The 27834-nt window shown below is 37.5% G+C and overlaps 1 protein-coding gene and 1 long non-coding RNA gene across 2 annotated transcripts; one reads left to right on the forward strand and one right to left on the reverse strand.

Annotated features, from left to right (window-relative positions):
- The first annotated feature begins 1224 nt into the window (after window positions 1-1224).
- LOC149779137 (uncharacterized) lies at window positions 1225-18001 on the forward strand. The gene is made up of 4 exons (XR_016415578.1): window positions 1225-1382; window positions 2052-4263; window positions 9660-9734; window positions 17880-18001. It is a non-coding gene; the product is annotated as an uncharacterized LOC149779137 (long non-coding RNA).
- LOC149779138 (uncharacterized) lies at window positions 7367-8871 on the reverse strand. Its single transcript, XM_089940321.1, has 2 exons — window positions 8609-8871; window positions 7367-8231 (listed from the first exon to the last, which is right to left on the reverse strand). The coding sequence occupies exons 1-2, from the start codon at window positions 8869-8871 to the stop codon at window positions 7367-7369; spliced, it is 1128 nt and encodes a 375-aa protein (XP_089796447.1).
- Window positions 18002-27834: the final 9833 nt, after the last annotated feature.

Raw genomic sequence — 27834 nt, forward strand, 5'->3', positions numbered from 1 at the left:
TGTTGAATATTTAGATTTTATCTGTTAAATTACACAGCGCTGGTTGAAATCGATGTCCAATATCAAGCTTTTAGATTGTAGCTGGTCCTACGGTAGTAATAATATTAGTTCCTTTATTCCTACCTCGTTACCACAACAAATCAAGTTGAGGATACGACATCGTAGCTAGTCCTACGGCGCCTCATACATTCAGCTCATACCATTTCGATGTGGCTCGTTCCATTTCTATGTAAGCGGGCTCGATCGACTGACCTGTAGTTTTTTAAAAGAATACATCTATTTTCATTTTTATATATAAGAAAAACAAACAAAAAAAGGAAGAAATTATAACTAAATATGATTAACCTCCTAAACAATACATCATATAATGAACCTGAATCCAAACTATCCCAGTAAAACCCTTTCTAGCTGATGTTCACACGAATCTTGGAACAATGACTACCAATGATTAATTACACCCCAGCCGGGATATCAATCAAACAATTCTCCAAGTACAGATAGACCTACACCACAGGGACTAAAACCAAGACTACCGTGCCACTAGTGAAAACTAGATAGTTAACCCAAAACTCTTAAGATATGATCTAGATATTGCCAGTCTATACACAAAATCAAATGCAGTTACAACACAACACACACAAACAGCACCACACCGGACTTTAATGACTATGGCAAGTCACTCAAAAATAATAACGATAACGAAATGGGGATGGGAACGGAAACTTTTACCCTGAACTTTCGTAAAGGGAAAACGAGTACGATCCTAAGTTTCATGCATGTCGGGTTCAAGGCAAGAAAACAATCACGAGCACTAGTGTTTGCAAGTATTGACCTGAGAATGGAAATCGACCTGCCTACCGAGTGGGAACGGAGTACAACTCAGAACCCGCATGCAGGGACAACTCGAGATATATGGCTAAACGAAACAAAGATCAACCCTGACGAAAAAAAGAGATAAATAAATAAATAAAAAACAAAAACAAACAAAAAAAAAAAGAAAAAAAAATATACAAATAAAATAAAAAGAATAATAAAATTAAAACTTTTATATAAAACGAAATGAATACAAAAAAAGCAATATCACATATGGAATCTACATTTGGGAGGACGGGGGATACAAAAATCACAAACCACGACTTTTAGAAACGAAAAACAGGGTGACACCTCCAACTCTTTACCAGCATCTGCTGGAACGGAGTCATGGGGTGCCAACATAAGTGTAGCGTGGGGAAATGGTCTGGCATTCTTGCAAAATGTGTCAGGAAATCAAACTTTGTGCTGGTATAAAAAGTCGACTGCCCGAAGTAAACATCGGCACGAATTTATAACACTAAGGATTATTTTAATAGGTCGAACGAGAAGACAGAGAAGTATCCTTCCATGTAAGTTGTAGTATCTAGTTTTTATTTATAGGCAAATTATAAGCAAACACGGCCGCTGTGCCGTGGCTGATTTTGTCAACATTGGTGCTTGAGAAGTTGTAGCAGTCGCTTGCTCTGTTAGTGTTAGTTTGAAAATTTTCTTTAAACATTTCGTCCTTTGGAAGGTATATCATTGGTATGTATGAATTTGACCTAGTCCTACAACGTAAGACGTCTACGCAAATACTTACGATTATATTGTTTGAGTCGACCCAATGAACATAGCTATCAAGGTCGACGTTTTACACCATAGCACACAGGGGCTCGTTACAAAGAAAATCAAGGGATGGGGGTTCTAACCTGTAATAATATAACCCCCCATCCCTTGATTTTCTTTGTAACGAGCCCCTGTGCCATAGCATACGACTAGTATTTGACTTGGCTTCGGGGCAGTTGCCTGTTACCATTTTGCTGTACGCTAATTAGCGAAGCGCGCACTCTCTCGCTGTATTTCATCCACTTTCTTAGTTTCTATCCCATTTATAACATTGTTAGGTATGCTACAATAATTACATAAAAGAGTCTTGCAGTTAAGTTTGTCACTGTTCTGTAAATAATGGTTTCTTTGTGATGAATTCTGTATTGTACTTTATTTGTTATTTACTGATTTTATTATTATTATTATTACAGACCTCTTAGATGCTGTTTGAGTCTTTTTGACACAAGGTTATGGCCTGAAATTACCTCTGATGATCCTGTGAATTACCTGATCACTTCCAGAGCCTGTTTTGATAAAGAAAATGTGAGCCTTACCTGTGACTTGTACCTTCAGTTATTTGCTAAGTGGGTTGACGAAGGACATATACTACATCATGATGGGGGAATTTATCTACATACTTGTGATTGTGTCACCCTCACAACATAGTGCTGCCAAACTTGACTACACTGCTTTGATTACAACTGGGAAATTTAATGGTGGTTTTGCCTGCTTCACCGTAGCATCTGTCACATGTTCCTGTCCATCCAGATTAGGCAACACTTGTAAACATTGTAAACACTTAGGGGCCTATGCAGTTTTAGCACCGGAGCATGTCCATGCTGGAAAGTCATGTACTGACCTACCTGAGGTAAAGGGAGTAGCTTCAGAATGTGTCCGTCAGGAGAATGCAAGAAACACTGAAGTGAATAGACCAAAATTAACAAAAGCACCAGTTGCTACTGAATGTAGAGGTTCAGATGAACAGGAATACAGATTTAGAAAGATTGAAATACATTCTGATTTGAAATGTCATGTCATGCTTAGAATTCATAAGTGTCGAAGTTGTAGTATTGTGCAGGACATGATACTAATTGCACTATGAAACCAAATTCCTATTAAAAAAAACACACCAGTAGTTGTACATGGAAACCATGATATAGGTTATGATGTACTGTTACATATTTGGAATGTGAGCCACACAGTTCATGTTACTAATGATATGTGCTATTACTATTAGCAGCTCACTGGACGGACAACTGTAATGTGGGTATGAACAGGCAAAAATGAATGCTTTGCCTAAAACTCAGACTGCAGACCCTGAAAAGTCAGTGAATAACCATTTGTGTAATAGATTTAAGGAGAATGCAGCTACAGGCTATGAAGAAACTTTGGAACCAGCAACAAGAAGAGATTCTGAAGTAGAATATAACTGCATTGTAAACATGGTTCACACAGCAATCAGCAAGCATGATTGTTTTCTCTCAGCAAGATCAGATGAATTTATTTGTGAGGACACGCTGTTTGAGGTAAAACCCTGTTAAGGGTAAAATATCCTTTGAGTGAACTGTTCAGTGATGGTTCAATACATTGTGATATGATTAGAAAGAAGGGATGTTACAAAATCAACAGAAAGGGTCATAATGGTTACTGTTATCAAACACAGATGCAGATATACTAAACTTGGGAAGAAAGTATTTCAAACTGTTCCCTGTAACAGTCTTTCAAAATATAATCCTTTCTATTGGCTTCCTTCATCCAGCACATTTGTGTCTTCTGTACTTTGGAACAATATACTACGTATAGGACCAATCATGGCTAGTTCTTCATGAAGGAGTTTATGTTCAGAACAGATGGTTTTCTTCAAGTTGTGAAATTGTACTGTTATCAAAAGATCCCACTATGTTGCAATGGTTTCAGCCATTTTTTACATACTGCATGACTACATTTGGTAAATATTTTTAGTGGAAACTCTCACTATATCACATCATACAGACTTAAAAGATGCCTAGTCATGTAATCAGTTAATGGCAGATGATCATAGTGCCCACTGTTATCAAAGAGCAATTAATTTTGCATACCAGTAAGTAAAATGATAAATTGGAACCACCATATCTAATCTCTAGTTTTCTTTTGAAATTGGGAAACAGTGTAAATTACTTCCAGCTTTATATTTACTTCTCCTAAAAATATATTAAAAGTCATTCCTTTCTTTACATTATTTTGAATTTTTAAACCAACATTTTTCATGCAAACACTATCATATCCTTTTCCTCTCAGGTATACAGCTTGAGTAATATTAATCATGTCCCATGAATTCAGACTCCAAATTCCTTTTGGTAATAGCCATGAATACATTTTTGACACTCAAACCAACAGCCATGAAACTCTTGGAAACTAAACACTCTGCACTGCAACATTGATGTTAATAGACATGTTTTTCTAAGTTGTAAAAAATTGGAACAGTTTGTGAGAGAATTATGTTGAAGCTAGCACACTAAAGGAATTAAAAACCAAGTGACTCCCATGCCTTTGAGGTGATACATGATTTCATGGTCTGTCCAGTTCTATATAGATCCAGATCCAGAAGAATGCTGGATGAATCTATAAGAAGTGCTAACAACAGGAAAGACAGAGTTTTCTTAGGTAAGTATCTGAAGCTGACTGAACACTTTGTTGAAAAGAAACATGCAGCAATGCCTTTTAATCTAATTTGATGTAATCATGTTCATTTTGATAATTATATTCATGATGACTGGAAGTTAATTTTGTGTATGGATGTTTGCAGATATTTTGCTTTTAACTGATACATGCAAGCTTATAAGCTTGATAAGTTATTAATCACTTTTTAGCTGAATATTAAAATAGGAGTAGTAGCAGTATTCTGGATGATCGACATATACAGTATTAAAAATAATTTAATGAGTATGTTTACAATGAAGAAGATAAAGCAACATTATATATATTCTTGTATACATCATCTGGATGTATTATTTTTAAAATTATAAAAATTGAATAGGTATTATTGAAATCATTTTCTTACTTTAAAACCATAATACAATTTAGAAGAAATCTTTCTGATAGCAAAAGCATTAAAAAAATGGCATCTCATGCATGTCCTATTTATAATAAAATTAAAAAATAGATTTAACAAAAAGTGTAATAGATTAGGAATAAAACAAATAGGTCTGCCTATTAAAGAATTACCCATTGAAGTCTGACCTACTGGGACACCGGATGGCTGAGTGGTCTAAGGCACCCACCTTTACAGATCACTTACATATCACCTTTAGTCTGCATGGTATTTAGTCCTGGGTTTGGCCATTGTGGGTATGAGAAAGCTTGCCAATAGATTCCCCCAGGTAAGTGGTTCTTCCTGAGATTTTACCATATACTTCTCCACTAGAAATACGGGCCATCATGTATAGCATATCATATGCTAAAAAATGGTGTTGAACCCTAAAGAACAACAGTGTATTTTCAATGGGGTCCTTAATTTAGAAAAGATAGTGACTGGATGGAACTTGAGACACAACTTAATGCATTCCATTGTAAAAGCATATTACTGTAGAAGTGTTGATGAAAGACATTGGTAGAAGATATAAATTGGTATATAAAGTTTCTTAAGGTATGATTTAATGTGCGTCAATAAAGATTTGTCTTATCTTTGATTAGCCCCATTAATTTCCCAGCTGTTAGAAGGGACATAACTCGTCCTAATCGTACAAGATGATTTTACTCTGGATTGATTACCTCCCATAATAGTTTGCTTGCTTCTCGTTACGATCGTCATTACCGTTAGAACGTGAAATAGCCTCGAAAGGTTCTGTAGGAATGTACAACACTTAGATAAGTTTGTAGCACAAGGGTTCGTTGCAAAGAAAATTTGGAGTATCCGTCCTTGAATCAAGGGATTGGGGTTCTAACCTGTGTCACAGGATTCAAGGACGGATACTCCAAATTTTCTTTGTAACGAACCCGTGTTTGTAGTCCGAGCTTCCTCGGACCCTTGCCACCCGATTTTTGATATTTGCGTCAGAGGAAACTCGAACTAATATGTTTGGTGATTTGCTTTAATTAATTGCACCATATATGTTACGACAGCAAAGACCAAGATCGTTCTGATTGTGACTTTGTTTCCTTGGCCGCCGCCGTTTTGTTCAGTATGAACGAAGATCGTTCAGAATGTAGTTCTTAATGGCTACACAAATAAAAAAAAAAAAACAACTGTTTTTGTATTGCGATTTAACGGTAAAGGCCGAGTATGCTCGGGTGGTTCTAATTTGACTAGTTCTCTGTTATTTGTTAAACTTTAATCATCATAAAAGAATTGAAAGAGGTCAGGGAACTAGACTAGAGACACTTTCCAGTGAGGGTCCAAATACGATTTGCTGATGAAAGTTTCGCAGCAACCAAAGGAGAAAAAGAAAAAAAGAAATAGATAAAGAAAAACCAGCTTATTCAAATTACCTCGGCAACAGTTGAACTGACCAAGATGTGAATGAAAAGTTCGATGCATCCGCAACTGCTTTGTAAGCCGGTGATTCGTAAGTCGGTGTGTTTCCCCTGGTACAGAACTCGAATTTAGATACTGCCATGGAACCAGTTACCGCCACTTTATCCAAGTTTCTCAACGCGTTCTTAATAATCAGAAATATTTGAAAGTTATAATTCTATCCAATTAATCTCTACATATTTAACGAATATTTCAAAAGAAAAATGTAATGAAAAACTTAGTCATGCCTTACAGAATACCGTAAAGTAACCATAATAACGAGTCCCTTCTTTCGCAGTGACAGTACCAGTTACCGCCAGTGCCGTTATTGACGATTAGAAATTGAGATATGATTTATTTCTGCATAATAACAACAAAACATTTATATTTCATGCCGCAGAATTCACTTTCTTCAAAATGAAAATTCTACTTCACGTACAATTAGCAACCAACGCAACCGATAGTCAGCATCTCGGTAGTTTTGACGGAAACCGACATTACGAATCGCGCATGCGTCACAATGACGACCAGCATCATAATAGGGTTTGTATCAAAACCTTATTTTATTTAAAACTTAAAGTCGATATCATATATACCACTTACACTTACAGTAATTATTTGCTTTGTACGTATAACTTCTTAAAAACTTAATCTTTTCTTCATCATTTAAGAATTACATCTTCATTATCAGTGATTGGAAAGCTTAAAACAGCTTTATATATATATATATATAGAGAGAGAGAGAGAGAGAGAGAGAGAGAGAGGGTTGTATACATTTGTAGGTTGCACATACCGATAAATTCTATATTCCAAAGGCTCCCTCTCTTTCCTCCAGTAGTTTACAAACAAGTTAACAAAAAGTAACAAATGAACATTAAAATGAACATTTAAATTGTCAATTGAAACATGTATTAAATGTGCATTTCCTTCAATTTAATTTGATTTTGTAGAGCAATAGGTACAAATAAAGTAAGTTTCATCAACATTTTCCTCATCTGTTAAACCAACACAGGCCAGGTGGTACCATTTCTCACATAAGTCACAGCAAATCCAATTTACATTTGACTCATCATCAATAGTAGGTGGTTCGGCCTTGTTACATATCCCACATACATCGTTCTTTTTTTTCTTGCTTGATGATTTTCTCCCCTTTCCATAGTATTTTCCTTTATATTCTTTCTCTACTTCTCTCTGTTGCTTTCTTTCCTCTCTTTGTATATTCCTGCATTCAATCTCTTTTCTTCTTTCTTCTTCTTAAGTTTTGTTAAGAAGATGCTGATAAAATTTATCACTAGTTATCACTCTTGCCTCAGTGATGCATCTTCTTTTTGCTGTTTGGGTCTTTGCAGGTACTGGGGGGAAAAGATCAGACAAAGCTTCGGGAATAATGCCTTCCTTCACTAATGGATTACCACCTAAGTAAGATCCACACTTGTCACAAGAATAATTGGATGCAGATGATGAAGTTGTAATCAAAGATGTTGAAGGTTTTGCTTCTATACATGTGGAAGTATTCAGATCTGGATATTTTAATGCGACAGGTTGGGATGATGTCAATGGGAACTGGCTAGAGTTGACTTTGTAGATGAACTGTGATGGCATAACTTGCGTTTTGTCAATTGCATCTGGATTCAGAGGATAAAGGCCAGACTTCTTAAAACTATCCTTAATTTTGGCTGGAGAGCACACATTATCAATTGCATACGACAAAATTACTGGAAACTTAGCTTTGTTGATAGTTTGATGCTGATTGATGAATCCAAGATTCAGAGCAATGGAATTGAATTTCATCTTTAGAGGCCCCATGATTCCAACATCTAAAGGTTGCAAAATGTGTGTACTGTGTGGAGGAAGTCCAATCAGCGCAATATGGTTTTCTCTGGCCTTTTTAACTACATCCAGGTTGATATGGCTGTCATGGTTTTCCATAACCAGCAACACTGGGCGATCTTTCCCACAATTTGGAATGAACAGGTCTTTAAACCATGTCAGAAAAAGATAGCTGTCCATGTATCCAGACTCTGATGTTCCAAACAGCCAGTTACCTGGAACACCATCTTTATAGGCTGTATGGGGGAAAGATTTTTCAAAAATTAGAAATGTGGGAAGGACTCTACATCTGCAACAATACAAATGTGGGCAGTGATATGTCCAGATGATAACAGAGCTTGCTGATATGTGTGATGGCCCTTCACGCCAATGACTTTTTGTCGTGGCTTCTCCCTTCCGCTCCAACCAGTCTCATCGCAATTAAATATTCTGCCTGGGTCCTTTCTAAGCCAAGTTTCTTTGTGGTGTCCATCAAAAGGGCAAAATAACTGTTCATGACATTTTCATTGGACATGCGTGACCTCCCCCCTATCAAGTCGTTCTGATTCTCTCTCTGTGAGTTCTGGATGTCGGCTGAAAAACTTTCTAAACCATTTATTTGAGGGACCTTTCTCGGAGCTGAATAGAGATGTTCTTTCATTTTTCTTCATAATGGATATGATATACCCTCTAGCAATAGCCCTTGTCATTGGGAAACCTTGCTGTAGCATATACTTCATGTATGATACTAACGCATCTTCTTCTGTTGCATCCAGCATTCTGTTTGGTCCAGGGACATGTTTCAAATATCGACCTTTCAGAGCATCTTCGATTGTCTTCCTTGGAATATTGTATTCCCTGGAGGCCTGACTACAGGTGAGCTGTAACTTCTTCACATACGAGACGGCAGACAATAGATCTTCTTGGAGATACTTTAAACGCTTTGCCATTTTTCTACAATAAATTATTAATTAATTCAATGTAGTGTTTCATTTGTAAATCACATTATATATATATATATATATATATATATATATATATATATATATATATATATATATATAGAGAGAGAGAGAGAGAGAGAGAGAGAATAAATGGGAAGCAAAAATTAATAATAAGCTGATGTTTTGTTACGGTTACATCCCTTTTAAAATAGATGGTTTTGAGATGACCCCTATACTAGGATTAACTCATGACAAGAGTTACATTCGTATAGGAACGCTGTGCCACATCATTTGTTGGTGCGGTTATAGTAGTGTAAGTTTGAGAGATCCTTTGGTGTGTATATTATAAACAATGACTTTTAAGTGGATATTTTATTCTTGGAGGATACATTTATGGCTGAATAAAAGTTTTTAAACGTTTTAATAGAAATGTCGTCTGCATGGATCTGAGGTCCCATATCCAATTGTTTTGTCATAGAGCTTACGTACGTACTAAAGTGACATTTATGGAAAAAAATTACCCCCCCCCCCCCCCGATGTTTACATAATCGAATTTAGGTCACTGGAGTTCACCAGTAATATTTTTCTTACCTTTATAGCTGGAAATTATTTTTCTTCACTGGAATGAAGGAAACTGGCCTTGCAAAATTATCTTTATGCAGGAATGTAAAAAAAAGCACACGTGAGCGCGAGAAATATGACGTTGGCAGTAAGTGGTCGCTGGCGGTGTCTGGTCCCCATGCAGTAGGCCTGTTGTTTTTTATATTGATTTATGGAAGTTTTTTTCATTTCAGTATAGACGACGAGACATTTACTAAAGTTTACTATAGAGACGATCAATCACTTGCAAGTGACTGCTGTATTTGAGGGTACGTTTTAATTATATAGTATAGTGCAAGTCGGCCTAATTTTTTTTCTTTTTTTCTTTCTTTAAATGTCACGATGAATGCTTACCGATTCAGACCTGGGCCGATTCGGTACAAATAGATATGAGCTATTGCATTTATATCTATTTTTTTAAAAAAAAAACAGTACCCACCCAGGCAAACCAGAGATGGCTGCCTCATTGTGTCCATGTGAAGGGCACTTGGCTCCCATTTTCTCTACATGATATAAAAAGTAACTTGCAATGTTTACAATAAAGAAAGCATAATGATATTATTTGAATTAACCCTATTAATAAATATCTAGGCCTAATCCTTTTACCTCGACCTTCCATATAACGTTCACGACATAGTCTTGCGCCCCAGGGAAAAAAACGTGTAAAGACAACATCTTGAAGAAATTGTATTCTTGCATTGCTTGAAGAGTCTCAGAATAACTTGTGCTTTGAAACTGAAAACATCAATATGTAAATAGCAGTATGTCTTTAATCACCATACTTGGTAAAAGCATTTTTTAAAATAATATTTTTGTGACAATTTTCACTAATGGTCTTGTATTCTACACAATATCATATAACAATATATCTGTAAAAGATGTAGAAACTTTTAATAAATCAGGCCAGTATGCCACTTGTCACTAAATTACAAATAAAGCAATAATTTATGACCTGATTGTCAGCAATGTTCCAGTAAACCTTTGAGTAGGAGACAGGAATAAGTTAGATCTTTAAAATTATGTTACCAATTTTTATGAACCCTTGTATGACCCAGTTATGCCAATATTTTGATCCCCCAAATGTAATAGAGATAACCGGGTTTGACTGTACATTTTATAGTTTTTACAAAGAACCAACACTACCCAGACCCACCTTTTTAACATTTATGTCTGACAGTAAAGTGATATTTTTAATATTTTCCTGTGAATGTGCGTTGTTCTGTTGTGCTATATATGTTTTGAAAGAAACGGGTGATGTCTTTTATTTTAAAAGAAAAATTATGTCATTATGTAATGTCATAAATGATATGCATCATCATAACAATTTTATAAATATATATATATATATATATATATATATATATATATATATATATATATATATATATATATATATATATATATATATAGATAGATAGATATATATATATATGACAGGATCTAAAAGATACACGAGTCTCTAATAAAACTTGAATTAGTAAAATAAAATAAAATAGAGACAAACAGTCATACATAATTATATTGTTATAAAGGATATATACAATATATCAATTCAGAGATCTCGGAAATGCTTAATTACGCATATTTGGACACCAATTTTTGATCTGGGACGCAGAAAATCACTGAGGCAGGAGTCCTCCATATGCATGTAATATGCGTGCGGCAAAATTCAAAGACTTGCCAGTCCTGCTTCAGCCACCTGCTTTGTGGGAAAATGTGTTGATCAGTTAGCTGTGCTGATATTTACAATGACAGAATACAGTGACTGAAAGACCCCTTGATGTACATACATGTTGCCATTATAAGAGTACATCAAAAAGAACATGATGCAATAGCTGAGCGGCAAGTTCAAAGGCTTTGACTGGCAGCCAGGTGGGAAAATTTACTTATATTGACAGTGATTAAATTCAGAGTCAGAAAGACCCAGAGATATACATGCGGTCATTTATAAAAGTGCATCAAATAAACAACTTTAGCTTTCGTTATTGTGTTCATTTCCGAATGTATCGGAATAAGTAGTGCACGTGACCTCAGAATCAGAACATGTTGAGACTTAGACAAAATGCCATTCGTAAATTTGGATAAGTATTTGGGGTTAAACAGCAAACTTACGAAGATTGTAATGAGATTCAGAAGAGTGCTAAAGCTGCTAGAATTGATACTTCGGATAGGACAGTAGCCAAGTGTAAGAAAGTGCGTGATGCCTAGCTTAGTGTTTGGATTAAGTCCTTACTTGGACTGACAAAATTCATTATCACTCTGATGGACGAACAATTGCTATTTAAGAGGTACATTGGCTGACCATACTTTTCTTAAAATGCCCCTCGCCTTAGCCCGGTTAGTTCTAGTGTTGTAGTGAAATGTATTCATCAAGACATCAGTAGCTAGGCCTAGTTTTGATATCAATTACGTTGACAAAGAAACTCTTGCCCATTCACAAGCATATGTTTTGATAGCTGGTTGACCATTAACCCTTTTCCGAGTAAGGTAGCAACTAACAATTTCCTGCATGATACCCTTTGATGATAAAACATACAAACGTGTGTTTTAAGTCAGAATCGGTGAACTGGATATATATTAACTGCCTCTTGTACACCATTTCATCATAAAATTAGTTTGAAACTGTAAGTAAACCAGTAGGCCTAACGGGAAATGATGGCGGACTTCGCAAAGTCTGGGATGTACCAGTTTATTAGATTGTCTGTTTTCGTAAATCGTCGGGCAAATATTTTCAGAAAAATATACAAATCATTGAAAGCAAAGCCAGTGTATTATTTTATTAAAGATTTAACTTTAAAATGCAAATTATGTAGGTCAGAAACATATGGGACAATGCTATGTTGTGGAATTCGTGAGATGCACTTTAAGGTCTAAGCTGTTTTCTGACTTGACATGTATTTGCAAAAATACGGCAAAAAAACCCAGTAAATCAGATACTATTTAGCCACTGCCTAAAATTACTACAAGGACGTAGATAAATAAATAAACTATAAATTTGCAATCCTGTCAGTGGACTGTTGTAATGAAGCTATATTAAAGTGAGTGATTACATTATGGAAACCTCTCCATCTAAAAATAGATGCACTCACGTCTGTGTTGATTCTGTAGGAAAGAAGGGATTGCAACTTTTGATGGTGGGACTCCTATTTTTACCAAAATAGGAGTCCTGGACCCCTAGTTTTAAAATCCTAGCGAGACCTCTGCAGTTTAAATTATACAATTTTATATAGTGCATTGGCATTAAGTCCATCAGAAAGACAGTTGAGCAGCCAATGTTAGCTAACATCGATGTTTATATAAAAAAGTGATGTTATGAAAGCCAAAATCATATGGTCTTCAAACACTGTATAATCAATATAATTTCATATCGTGTAATGCAAACCAATATTTTTCACTTGATGTTCCCAGACAAGCAGCTTCACAGTTTTCCAAGGGGGAAATAAAGAGTGCATAATTAGACATCTTTGGCATTGTGCCACACTTTAAATCACAAATTAACAAAAGTCAGACAGGACAATATATGAGAAACCTTTGTATCTGATGACAGTCACTACTTCAGGGATTTTAATCCATCACAGCAGCAACTGGACAGCTTTTTGTAAACAAACATGGCCAGCAATAAAGATCTGAAAGAACTATGGAATTTTGCAGAGCAAATGGTCCTTTTTCTTGGTCAACCAGCTGTTGAACACGGCTTTTTGTTAGCACTCTCTTAGGGCCCATTGCGCTGTAACTAACCATGTCCACAAGGCCTGAGGAATCTCCAAGGTCCAGATCATAAAGGAAACTCATGCTGTCTGCCTCAGGACAGAAATACCAGATGATACTGGATGACAGGAGGAAAGAAGCTGAAAGCAGCACAGAAGAGAAAGGCAATGAGTGAAGATCTCGCAAATCTGAGGAATAAAAGATTTTAAAGTGAAATAACTCAGTTGTGGACCTCAGCAGACAGACTTGCACTAAAGGCAGTAGAAAAAGAATTATATTGAGTTGTGAATCTAATGCTTTCTGTTGACTTGTAATGTACATAAGACACAAGTTCTGCATGTCGGTAGGTCATGAAGGTTGTTTAAAAGGTTAGTGAAAAGTTCAGGAACTTTGTTTCTCAGTCTGTATGAATCCTGTATAAGTGTTAGATGGATTGTTGGCAAAAGCATCTTCTCAGGGTCAACAACATTGATTTTAAAGATGGCACCAAAACAAGAGGTGCCACGGCACAAATCTTGAGGCTTTAAGTAACAAGAGTACCACACAGCACACTATATGTTAATCTCTTGCCCTTTTCCTACTAATATCCTCGATTTTAGAGCTACAAACCTTCCAGCTGCATCATAATGTGTATACAATTTCATCAAAATATATGAAGTAGTTTTAGTAGATCTACAGCTGATTAGTACAGTTGGCCCGGTAGCAAGCATTTTAGCCTATTTTAATCTGTATGTATAAGAGTAGTTTTACAAATGCTTTTGAGAGAAACTGTGGCCTAACCTGAATTTTGTTCCGCGCATGCGTCACCAACACTGATTTGAGTTACAGTTCAGCATCGCATGTACGATTTTGGAAATGTCTTCACCACTAAGAAAAAAGAACTCTGTTACTCAAAAAGTGAAGTTTAGTTTGGAATATATAAAAAATTGGCCGTGCATTCTGACATTAAACATTGATATTCATCATGCTTTTTGCACTCTGTGCGCCATTGCAGAGATGATGTGAGGAAGCACGTCGGTTGCAGAAAACACGTAGAAGTTGGGGAAATTAAGAATTCGCAGAATCCGGATTATTTTAAACAGTTGGTGGAAGAAATGCAGGCTACCAACGCTGAAGCATTATTTGTGAGTTTTCTTGTCGAACACAATCTATCTTTATCAGCTGGAGACCATGCTAAACATTTGTTCTGACAAATGTTGCCGGACTCGAAAATCGATTCCAAATTTTCCTGTGGAAGGACCAAAAGTGCTGCAGCTCCTGTGCATTCCTCACAGCAACAGTGCAAGTGAAAGTGTATTTTCTCTTGTGAGGAAAAATAAGACTTTAGGGCCTCATTAGCTGCAGAAAATTTGTCAGTAATTTTAGTCACCAAGATCAACCAGCCGGCAAGAAGTCTAAACTGTTTAGAAAAAAAATTTACGATCAAGCAGTTGAGGAAGTTCAAGTCTGCCACAGTATCATGTCTTGATAAATAAATATTTCTGCATATATGTAGTGTTTTAGTTTTATATTGCGAACTTGATATAGTGTAGTATTGACGGTCGGAGTGGTCAGAGTGGATGGAGTTATTGTCATGGTATTTTTCACAAATTCTTGTCCAAATTCACGACTTTTTATCCCTATTTTCACCAATTGTGAACCTGGAAGGTTGGCAGCTATGATGATGATTAGCATCCTGTGGGTCAGTGGTTCTTACCGGGATTATCCCAGGTTCTTCCTCCATGAGTTATACTGGCTACCACATATACTGCCTATCCTGTGCTGAGAAATGGTCTTAAACCCCAAACAACAACAACAACAACACTATTCTTGAGAATTTGTGAGTTACATGCTAGACACTTAAACAAATAATGTTGATCTAAACCTTGATGGTAAACACCATGAAAACAAATGATACATTAATAAGTTATGATTTTAGAATTAATATAAAAGTGAGTAAACTTCACTGATCTTAGTGATAGGACCATGCTGTTGAAAAATGGGACTTTGATCTTGCTTTTAGGACCATGCTATTGCTACTTACTGATTGGACCATGCTATTGCTACTTACTGATTGGACCATGCTACTGATACACATGATAGGTACATGATATACCTTCAGGAGACTTGGTTTTAGAGATAGGTCCATGAAAATGCTCAGTGACAGTATAAAATCTTGATGCAGAGCTAATTAGAATTTGATGTCTATACTTTATTGAAAAGCTTGCAAGTTACAGCTCCAAGCAAATATTGTAATGTCCACCTCTGATCTTCAAATGGGAATGCTGAAAGTGGCAAATTTTACACCCCTGTCTTGTGTATTGGTAAAACCAATTTTCATACAGATACTTCTGTCAAATTCAGAGTTACAAACAACGCACAAATGTAACCTTAATCTGTGATCTTAACCTTCAACAACACACACACTGTTGTTCTGATGTGTAAATTTACAAACATCATTCCAGCCTATGGATTGGTTTGAACCTTCCAAACAGTATAATTATGATTTTGTGCAAAATTACACAAGTATCTATGCACTGATACCACATTTTATTCACGAAGTATGGGGCAGAGCCACATGTACTGTTTTCATACTGGATTAATTATTGTGTAAACATTAAATTCAGCTTAATCCAAAAAGCAACTGGAATTAGGTAAATGACATGTCACTGCATATCACTACACTTCCAGTCTGATCATGGTGCACATTTTTCAATACTGGAAATTTATATTTCTCTATTTCATATCCTGTGTTTGTGTCTGTGTATATATATTGTATTCAATATATTGAATATATATCCATTCCTCCATCGTTAATGTAAAATATTGTGATTTAAATTTGCTGCAAGCATGAACTGGAAGTTATGGTACTGTCTAGATCCTTAATAATACAACAGTTGTATAATGGTTTTGAGATGCCTGTCATTTTCTCATATTAGATTAACTTGAGCTATTTTCCATATAGGTTGGAAGCATCTAGGTCCATTGTATCATTTGTACTGTTTTATATCTTCATTATCCATCATCTTGGATTAAACTTGTCTTATATGCATATATTGATTTTTGACAAAGCATATATCTTCTTTTGGGATGTGTGTTTAATCTTTATGTTTACATAGAATCATGAGCTTATGTTGTAACTACCAGTTTGAATATGCATATCTTGTTCTCGCATGATATATTTATAGAAACTCCCCAATGGCATCAACTTTCTTCTTATCTGGATGTTTGACATAGATTATCTGTGCAAGTCCTTTACAGGGCAGAAAGTTGTATTTTTAGAAGGTCAGCAGACCCTTTGAGTCCTCAAATTAGTATTAAATGGTAGTGCTGCTTTTAGTAAACAACTCACCCCACTGTCAAATGACCAGACATGTATAATACAAGTCGTGCGGGTCATGTATGCCTTCATTATATATTATTTCCATAATGTGACAGTGTGTAATATTTTAGAATTTCATTAAACATTCTTTTAAACAGTGAGAATTCACATTAATGGATCATCATACATCTCTATTCCTTTGAAAGGTCAGTATTTACATGCCCAGAGAAATAAATATGGCGGAATCACTGTTAAAGTATATGGATTATCCAATATTTTTGGATAAGGTAAAACCTAATTGTTGGATCCATTACAAATAGAGTGAAGGTCATGTGCTGTGATGTCACAGTGTAAGCTGCGCATGTTGAAAAAAATTGTACTAACCTATATTGTGATGATTATACCCAGCATGATCTTTTCATGACCCAGTTTAGTACCTGGCCACCATTGTAAAGTCCACAGCAATCAGTAATTTCCATTTGGAAGTTCCTTGATGACAATTAATTTGCAGACCGTTCAATGATCAGATTGAATAGATTTTAGTTAAACAATTATAACGTTACATTTTAGAACATCCATTAATATTTAAGATAAATAAATGCACTTACATGACCACATTGACATATATGATACAATAGATCTAAATAAGGATAGAGATTTATGTGAAACAAACCCAACATCAGATATAGCATTGAGAAGATCAATGTGAATAAGAGAAACACCCGACTTTCTAAAGGATTCTCTGTGCACGAAATAATGTAAATTTTTATTTTAAAAAATGTCTTACCACATACTTTTTGATTTGCAAATAGCATGGAGGCAGTAAACTGCTGTGTGGATCTAAAGAGTTAATAACAGGTATAACACAATAGAGCATTTCAGCTTAACAAGGTGAAACGGAACTCTACCATCAATTAAAACCCAGAACATTGTCAGGACTAAAGCATGAGAACTTGTAAACCAGCATGCACTTTTCCTAATTCTAAGTTGACCTTTTTGTACAATATCAGACAGTCAAGAAGCAACACAATTACATTCCTGAATTTCTGAAAGTAATTATGTCTGATTGTCCCAGCTTGTTACCAGTCTGAAGGCCATGTTTCTGATCTAGTTCTGTTCAAACTTTAAATCTCGGCTTAATGTCATGACAGGTTTGATGATGAGTGAAACTCATGCGTATTAATGAAGTGATTTTGTATCTGAGAGAGCCTGTGTTAATGAGGTGATGTTGAATTTGATTTTATGAAGTTGCTGCTTTTCTAGAGGCTATATTTCTCATTTGATTTCAGTACAAGTTTGGTTTTACTGACATATTCTAATCAATCACATAATCATTCTAAATTTCATTTGTGTACTACTAGTGAAACTAAAATCAGGAATTTATACATCAATTGAATCATTGCAGAACAATATGGGAGGAGCATCTGACTTTGGTGGCAGATACCCAGTCATTATTTTTGTTCAGAATGATTTTAGTAAGTTCCTGTGTAGCATATGTTGTAAAATTCTGAGAGAACCAATGCAGAGAGCAGCAGGGGGGGCGAATCCGACATTTTGTCCAATCGTTATTTTGCTTAATTAATACTTTCTGCACTCAGCGGATCCGGTGTCGTCAGCGCCCGGTAAAAAAAAAACGACGACGGTCCATCCTACACGACGGTGACGTCATCTGGTTTAATGTACTTTCTGCGCGCCGATCCCAGCGTCGTCAGCGTCCGGTAAACACAGCGACGACCGCGTCGATGTCATTTCCCCCCCTGCTGCTAAGTGGTTATTTACAATGATCTTACAAACAGTGATTACTAACTCCTCCTCTTGTAGATCAATTAGGTTATTTGACTGATCGGTAAGTCTAAAATTAATTCTTGTTAAAAACCGATTATGGCATCGCATATAGACCGGATTAATCGGGCTCTCAACGATTAAGAATCTGGGAGGGGCTGTTGGTGAAAATGAATAAAGGATATACCCCTGTTGAGCTTGATTTGATTGCTTGGTATCTACCTGGTAACTCCCTTCGATAACATCACACACTAGATTGATTGCTATCACCGATGCGATATTTACGTTGTATGGAGCAATATGCCTACCACCATCTCCGTTATCGTGTTTGAGGATAGTTGATGGACCGAGAAAATCATTAGGAGACTTTCTTAGTTCTGGCGCGTTGTATCCTGGAAACTTGAAATCGGGTAAATCGGCTTCTGTGATATTATACTCGGTTAGGAATTTTTGTTTATTACCATCGCTGTTAGCGGATATTATTTTAACGATTCGTTCATTGATATATTCCATGTCTGATATAAGTTGATTTAACACCTCAACGTGTTTTCGTGCTTTTGTTTTCCATAGTTGTTTTAGTTGAAATTGGTAATCATGATTAATCTCGCTAAAAGCATTAGCGATATCATTTAAATTAACTGTGACCACGGCGGACGATTCAGGAGTTTCCTTATACTGAAAATACCACTGCATGGCATTCCTGTCTTGAAATATAAACCAACTGGGTAATAACGTGCTTTTCATAATAGACAAACCATCTCGATACCCGGGATTAATTTCATGATACGATTGCGCATTTGTGTGCAAGTCCGCGGGGATTTCATTAGGTGGATTCTCAGGCCAACCTAGTATGGTTCTTATTGAACTGTTATAAATATCAACCATATACCCCGGTGTGCTTATTTCAATCGTCGACGATAACGTCGGTTCATGAACCGTAATAGCGATTTTTGATTCTTTTCCTGTGATCGATTTTATCCTGCGTTGAAATTCTTTATTGATTTGTTCTACTTGGTATGACCCAGTTGGTATTGTAACCTCATTCCAGTCTGGGGTCCCATCGGGTTTATTTGTCCATGCAAAAACCAGCGAGTTATTAGGTTGTTGTCCGTTAAATGCTTCCGCTCGGATATTAGGCCAGCTGTGATATATTCGCAATTTTGCCAGCGCTATTTCCTTCACTGGAATCGGAGAAGGGAAGTTTATACTGAATTCTGGCTTCGTTGATGTTATCGATATCATACTTGTTTGTACCGGAGTGGTGTTCTCCGCGATCCGTTGAAGTAATTGAAACCCTTCGGGGTTCAGCGACATTATTATTATTCGCTGTTTCTAGTGTTTAATTTCAACACCGAATATTAACAACCTGCTTGTTTTCAGGAGGATGTTTTAAGCCCATTGAAGTGGTTTCAGCGACGTGGTTTCCAGCTTCCAGTTGAAAATCCTCGATTTTTGACATCGCGGAGTCATACAACTGAACCATCGTGGAGAATTCAACATCGGATATAAACGAATTATCTATCGCTAACGAGATCAACCCGGATAATTTCGAGTACGCGTCGGATACTATTTGATGTTTTACTGTATACTCGTTGAGTTTTTTCTGAGAACACGATGATATCTTTCTAGTGATTGCGTTGGCGACTCCAGCAATTGTTGTCGCCGCGGAGATAGCGATTGGAACAGCAATCGGGGCCATCATGGTCACCGTGGATAAAATAACACCGGTACCGGCTACTATACCCGACACTGAGTACACGACCGCGTCGATGGTGGTTATTTTTCGGCGGTATTTTTTTATTTTTACACGGTATTGTTCGGAAAGCGTTTTCAAATTCGCGGAGAATTCTTTTACGGTATTGAATCGATATTGATGTGACGTCGGTGATACCTCTGATTCAATTACCTTGGTGGTCATTTTTATTTTAAAAGAGCTAGTGTTTTTAATTACTTAGATCCGCTACAAATTCCACATACCATGTAATGTTTGACAAGGTTAAATTTCTATCAACGGCTTTAATTGTAAACGGTTCAGTTGCGTTCTTGTTTATAATTGTTGATATTGTATTGTTAAACCCGGATGAACTCGACGATAATATATTAAACTGCATCATTGAAACCAGTGTCAATCGATAAATACCCTTGACGGTTGCGGTGATATTTATTATATTCTGTGTAGGAGTCCAGATAAATGTTCCATGTCGAATTGTGTATACCGAGTTGATGGTGTTTTCATGAGGGGTTTTTATTTTTGTCACCTTCGGTAGTCTGTCTTTAATCGCTGCAACATCAAGTTTGATTGTTCTTATTTCATATGCATGCGCGTCTACATCAATTTTGTTCTCTTTAACATTAGTTTTGATTGTTCCTATTTCCTCCCAATACGCTTCTATACCCTTTTTGTTCGCTGCAACACCAAGTTTGATTATTCCTATTTCCTGTGTATGCGCTTCTATACCACTTTTGTTCGCTTCAATATCAGTTTTGATTGTTTCTATTTCCTGTGTATGCGCGTCTACACTCTTTTTGTTCGCTGCAACATTAGTTTTGATTGTTCCTATTTCCTGTGTATGCGCGTCTACAGCAATTTTGTTCTCTTTAACATTAGTTTTGATTGTTCCTATTTCCTGTGTATGCGCGTCTACACTCTTTTTGTTCGCTGCAACATTAGTTTTGATTGTTCCTATTTCCTGTATATGCACGTATAACCCCTCTTTGATCGTTTCAACATCAGTTTTGATTGTTTCTATTTCCTGTCCATACGCAGTGATATCATTTATAGTTATTGTAATTTCATCCGGTTTGGTATATTTTTTACCAAAGAATTTATCAATGGTGTTATCAGCCCTGTTAAAATTTTTTCGTAACGTGTAAAATTGGCCAGACAGCGTTGTAAACTCCGAAATAGTACTTTTTATCCCTACAAGATTCGGTTCGGTTACCGTCGGGGTTCCAAAAAAACTAGCAGTAGTGAGTTGTATATCGGTGACAGACTTTTGTATCCCCTCGAACTGATTTGCTTGCGCGTTAAATTTATCATACAAATTTTTTAACGAATCCGACATGGATATATAATTGTTGCCAAGTGTACTTATTTTTCCATTTATCGTCAAGATGGATTCACCTGATTTAAGTCGTCCGTCATCGGTATACAACGCGATAGTGTTCTCGGTGGCATCACGCTGTCGTATTAAAATGTCATTCAGCGACACATTACTGGATTTCAATTTACCCTGGCGGTCTTGAAATACAACTATTTCGCCCGGGTCAACACTGGTTAAATTTAACGTATCAGCGATTTCATCCTCAATTAGTTTTTTTATGTCATCGGTGGCGAGCGTTTCCGTGGATTCTTTCAGCGCCGAAACCGGTCGTCCCCAGATATCAATCATTATTATTGTAAAAAAAAACAGTTTTTAATTAACCCGCCGGGCCTCTACGACCCCACTAGTGTATTCGTTTACAACCACATGAGGTGGTTTCCGCGATGATGAAATCGCCGCGAGTACGTTCAATACCTCACGGCCGCATATCTGTGGGTCACTTAATTGTTGTGTTGGCAGCGTGGAATAAAAAACCGGGGCTGAACACGCCCGGATATACCGCATGAACTCGTTTGGCGGGGCTAACCCGTATGAATCAAAATAGACGATCGCACGCGGATCAATTGCGTATGCAACCCAATGAGTCCCCGCTCCGGAGGATTTATCGAGGTTAATTATACCGGTTTCAATATTCCTTGGTTTTGTCGGTAATTGATCCCTCATAAAAACACCTCTGAAGTTTTTTATCACTAATGCGTTTGCGGCATCTATTAAATCAAAATTAGACATAGGAGTCATTAAACGGTTCCCGGTAGTCTTAGACCCTTCCCCGAGTACCATGAATACGAGGTTCCCGGTAGTCTTAGACCCTTTCCGGCTACGGGTCGTTTTTTTTTATAACCTTTCCCGGTTGCCTTCTTCAATGCCATTCCCGCCGCGGTACCAACGGCTCCTAACGCAGCCGCCTTCGCCACTGCTGGGGCCGCCGCGGCAATCAACGCTGGAATCACAGCTAACAGCGGAAATATCCCACCGGTCTTTTCCATGTTTTTAATCGCTGCGGCCGAAAAGTCTATTTGAACACCCTTTTTATTCTTCATCGCATCATTGAAATGTTTTATTTGACGCGCCATCAACGATATCTTATGATTACCACCTGCCATCTGTGACGGCTTTAACGTTATTGTGGTTCCACATTGTTTAGCCGACTTTGATCGTAATTTCTTGACTTGACCATCGGTCAACTCTACACCAACAACACTATACGACATTTTTATTGTAAAAGCGTTTATGTTTTCAATTACATGTTTTCCACTGGTGCATCAACGATTCTCATTCGTCCACCAACACCTTCCAACAGCATTGATTTATCGCTGAGAATGACAGCAACCGCTCTATAATTAACATTACCCGGGGCTATACGAGCTCGGAAGTGTATATCAACGACGGACTGTCTCGTTAAATCAAGATGTTCCAACGAAAAGTAATAAATCGGATACAGGTTTTTAAAATCAAGTTGTGATATTTGCAAACCTGTGTCGACGTTTTGATCACGACCCATATATGACAGCATCCGATGATACACACGTGCGACATGGTTGTCGCCGTAATTAAGCTGTATATCCTCGGATGGTTCCTGTTGTCCGTTTATTCTCAGCGAAACCTCCCTGACTCCTAATTGATCAAATATCATATGGCTGCGTTCTTGATTACCCAATCGATTCCTATCCTGTAACGCAACAAATATATGACGCGGGGCTGAAACACCCTGTTTTGATGCCAGGTGCCATGTGAATGTATCACCGACATTATCCTCTTTAGCATCAGTTGTTACCGCTAGCCAACTCAACAACGATTTCCCTCCCTGTTCCATAAATGATAACAATCGTGCTTCCGTGGTAACTGATGGAGTCAACACCGGCATCCACAATGCTATTTTAGTTAAAATGACTTTACCGGCAGCGACACCAGCATCACGCCATATTGCATTGTTATCGCCCCTTTGCGATAGCGCAATTGTATGCTTAGCCCCATAGATAACTTTTCTGACATTTCTGCAGAATCCGAATATGTGATGGAGTGGAATCGCGCATGAAAACTGTCGGCGTTGTCCTTGTAATGTTGCTACTCGTGTTGCAAACCCGAGATTAAAATTATCGTTAGTACTTTTTATAATAGTAAATTCAGCGCCTGGTTTTACTCTGCGGTCTGGGTTAGATGCTTCATCCTGGTCAGATGCGGTATTTCGTGGTGTCAACACATTAATGTACTGAATATGATCAGCGTTATCAGTGGTATCCTTTGCGAACATCATAGATGGGCCCGCTGATCTTGTATAATCATCTGAGTATCTCGCTAGCCCGATTATCGTTGTTGCAACATCAACATCATTTTCTATTGATTCAATTTCTCGTCCGTCAATAAGATATCTAGCACTCTCAAATAACGCCATGATACCGTTGTTGACAAAGCCAACTCGAACACGACCGTCATTTGCGTATGGTGCATTATCGGCAGCATTTGTTACAAGTTCTCCCTCAATTTCGATAAACGCTTCACACGGCAAAAAGTATTTACTGGTATCTTGGACTTGAAGTTCAATTCGCGATCGTAGGTTGCCTTGTGGTGGTTGATAGGAATAAAATTGATAATCACAGACAGAATCATCCCTGCGCACTGGGGCGTCCATATCAAACGCGGGATCAGCGGTTTGCGCAAACTGTTTTATTATTTATCATGTTGATGTTTAATTCATCAACGTCGTTTTCGTCGTAAGTTCTTTAAGCCACTTCCCGCTATCGCGTTCATGAGCGCGTTGGCTGTTGCATCGGTGGATGGCTTTGCCAGAGCCGCCAACGACTCTAGTTTTTCTTCCACGGCGTTATTTATTACTTTACTGACATTTGCAGGCATCACTGTCATTGATGGCATCACCGGTGGTTTCTGTTTTCTTTTTCTCACCAACGACATTAGTTTATCTCGTGCTGCAGAAAACGCCTTTCCGGCAACATCTCCAATAGCACTAATACCCCTATCACGAATAACATCAATGGCCTTCATTCCTAATTGTTTAGCTAACGGCGCTACTTTTGGAGCCATTCTTGTAAATAACCCCGCAATGGTGCTACCGAGACCGTCTCCGTACCATTCGCGGTATACGGGCAATCGTGAGTTTACCACGTAGACGCTGACTGGTTTATCATGGTTGTAGTGTATGATCATTTTATTATAAAACACCAGTGTTTTCCAATTAGTGATTGATCACCAGTGATTGGTCAATCGCTGTAATGACCGTGGTCCACGAGTTCGTCTATGAGCGTTCGATATACATTAATGTCCATGATACCACTGGCAAATAACCGCCTGCAAATATCAGCGGCCTCATTGATTATTTCCGGAGAGTTATTTCCGGCTTGTTTTCCTCCGATTAGTACTTCCAGCCGTGATATATCACTGAGAACACTACCAGGACAAGTAACGCTAGCGTTGAAACCAGAAGAGTATCCTTTTCCGTGCTTTGGTCTTTCACTTTTTACTTTATTGTGGAATATTATATAATTATTATCATGCGGTGGTAATTCATTTTTATATTTATTTGCCAAATACACTATTCTTGTCCAGTCCTTTAACGACCTTATATTTTTCTCGTAGCCGCTATTGATATGCTCATCTCGTGTGCCCTTAGCAAAATTTGTAACAGTAAAATCAACTAATTCTTCGTAGCCGAGATTTCTAATTGTGTCTATTGTGCTCTTTTTAAGTACATTACGGGGTATATTCCCCTCTTTCTCTATTTCTTCCGGTATTTCTTCTTCTGGTTCTCTTGCGGTGGCGCCTGGTTCTTCTTCATCGGCTATTGTAACATAAGGTTCTTGTGGGTCCGTTATAGCGAGTGGTGGCGGCCTCTCCCTCCGTTGGTGTGTTGTAGCAACCGCTATTTTCGCAGGAAGTGTTTTTAGAGACTCTTTTGTTTGCTCGGTCTGAGCCGCTATCTTTTCAAGCGCACCGAGGACGGGCACAGTTGCACTCTTTATCGGAGCAAAGAGTTGTTCACTTCCAACAGCAAAATCAGTTTGTAGTTGTTGCCGCGTTTGAAGTTGTTTTCGGACCCTGTCTCGTAACGGTATGAACTTTTTAAGCGCTACTAGCCGCTCTCTGGCTAGCCGAGTAGTAGGTGATTCGCCTACCATTATTGCAATTGCTCCGTAGTTTCTAATTTCCCGCCGAGTGTGGCGGGGGGATATGTCCCATCGGGGGCTCCAGGGAGTTTTCGTCTATAATCCTTCTAATGTTTTTGATCTTACTAGAAATCTCCCGGCGTCGTTCAAAAGCCTGTCCGAGTTTTTTTCGTACTGTCTCAACGGCAGTAAATAGTCCAATAAATGCATTTACGTCATTGCCATACAAGTTTTCATTGATCGTATATTGTAATCGCTTTATAAAAGAATACTCGCGTGGCAGGGTATATCGACCTTTCTTTGATTGCTCGTTAATAATTTCATAATCGGACAATATTTTTTGGTTATCAAGCTTATCAGATAATACAATTCCTTGATTTTTTAATTTTGAAATCTCGGTTAATATATTATTGATGTCTTCGATATTCATATTCTTATAAAACATCTTATTTCTAAATAAAAAATAAATTATTTTACAAAATGAACCCTGCGTATCAATCCCGAGGTGTGTTATCTAGTATGAAGTTGAAACAGACAATTCGTCATGGCGACTTCGTCACGGTGACAAGGATTTATTTATATACGAAAATCGAATTCTGTGACCCGTCTTTTTTGAGATCGCTGTTTTAGTTATATTCTCTGCAACATCTCGAACTGATTTACTACAAATATCGAAGTACCTACCAGCCGCATTCATAGAGTGAAATATTTTTTCTTCATGCGTTATTGTATCAAACAATTTGACGCTTTTTGCTTTTTTTGCGTGTTTCCCTGTTTTTCCAAATTTGGAATTTTGACTCGGTGTAACAGCTCTTAAATTACACAGTCTGTTATTTTGAGGGCATCCATCAATGTGATCAATAACGAGACCGTCGTTGATCAATCCGTTAAACGTTTCATATACCACCCTGTGAACAAGATAGTTTTTTTTCCCGGCACCAAATATCAAATACCCCTGATTATTTACGGTACCAACCGGCTTCTTCAGTCTACAATTTCTAACAACGCCATCGCGAGATGCCTCGTAATTAACGAGCACAGGATGCGGCTGAAATTCTTGGTTCATTTGTATAATAATACTACTTGTCTAATTCATTATTTGGTTTAATTATAAACCTTGCAATGTAGTCCTGAGGAGTTTTGATGACGAAGTCGGCGGTGGGGTCAATGACGGCGTTTTTTATTCACTTGTCGTAATAACGTTTTAACTCTCTGTATCGCTTTCCGCCACAATTGATACATAATTGCGATTTTCCTCTTACACCAACGTGGCAAACCAAGCACGGTAGGGGGCCATTTGAACCATTACGAACGCTTTGTAAATGATACCCGCAGAATTCACCTCTACATGATTTATTGCACGGGGTTGTCGACCCAATCATCAACCATTTGCAGTGATTCATTATAATATATTCTTTCATTTAAATACTTGTTTTAATTATATGGAGGAGTTCGAGAGATTAGCAGCAATTAAACCCTGGAAAAATATTAAGTTCAATCTCGATAGAGTCCTCAAGGACGCACCAAAAGCGTTAATAAACGATAGAACCCTGTTGAATAAAATACGCGATTGTATCAATGAATTCAAGCGTGATGGTGCATCTCATAGTTGGTCAACATTTCGAATTGATGGTGTTGTTGATGCTACCATGAACGACAAACGCGCGGCAACGATAATATCACAACTTGACGGTAAAAGGTATTTCTTCAGAGTAAAATTCATTGTCCGGGTGGAATCAGGTAATTGGATCATACGTGATAAATTTGAACCGGTTCTCAGCGACAAGAAAACAGTTATTGTTAGCCGCGACTCCAAGCCAGGGCTGTTAACCGGAGTTGACAGACCATACTATGAACGAGCGTATCCTGAAACAGCAGTTGTCTGTGGAATATACCCGTTAAATAAGAAACCTGATATCGGAAAACTAGCGCCGATGAAACAGTCAACGGGGATAAATTGTGTAGCAGAACGAGTAATAGAGCATTTTACAAATGCGTGTCGAGGAAACAAATTGACTGATTTACGACGTAGCAAAATAAACCAATGGGAGGAGACAGTGCGCGAGCGAGGAGCAACCATCAGCGACATAGCGAAATTAGAAACGTCGCTGAGATTTCCAATAACCGTTACAACAATAACCGGTGAAGTATTATATGAATCAAAGTATAAATCAAATGGAGCCCCAATCAAAATTATTGATCATAACGAACACGCGTGGACGCCCGCGGTCACAATATTTCCACGGGATAGAACAGTAAAGTATATCCCGGGGGAATTCCTGGGAGAGGATAGTTTTCTCGCAGAGAGGAAACTATTTGATGCTATTGCTTGTTTGTGTAAAAACGACCCTGTGTC

This window comes from Sinohyriopsis cumingii, chromosome 17, assembly GCF_028554795.1.
Source record: "Sinohyriopsis cumingii isolate HCF-2022 chromosome 17, ASM2855479v2, whole genome shotgun sequence".
Taxonomy (NCBI): Eukaryota; Metazoa; Mollusca; class Bivalvia; order Unionida; family Unionidae; genus Sinohyriopsis; species Sinohyriopsis cumingii.

Excerpts from the sequence above, each read along its gene's own strand:
- LOC149779138 (XM_089940321.1), bottom strand. The coding sequence starts at position 8,871 with ATGGCAAAGCGTTTAAAGTATCTCCAAGAAGATCTATTGTCTGCCGTC. Across the intron at positions 8,232-8,608 it reads ACAAGGGCTATTGCTAGAGG|ATGTAGAGTCCTTCCCACAT; the intron begins GTATATCATATC and ends GTATTGTTGCAG.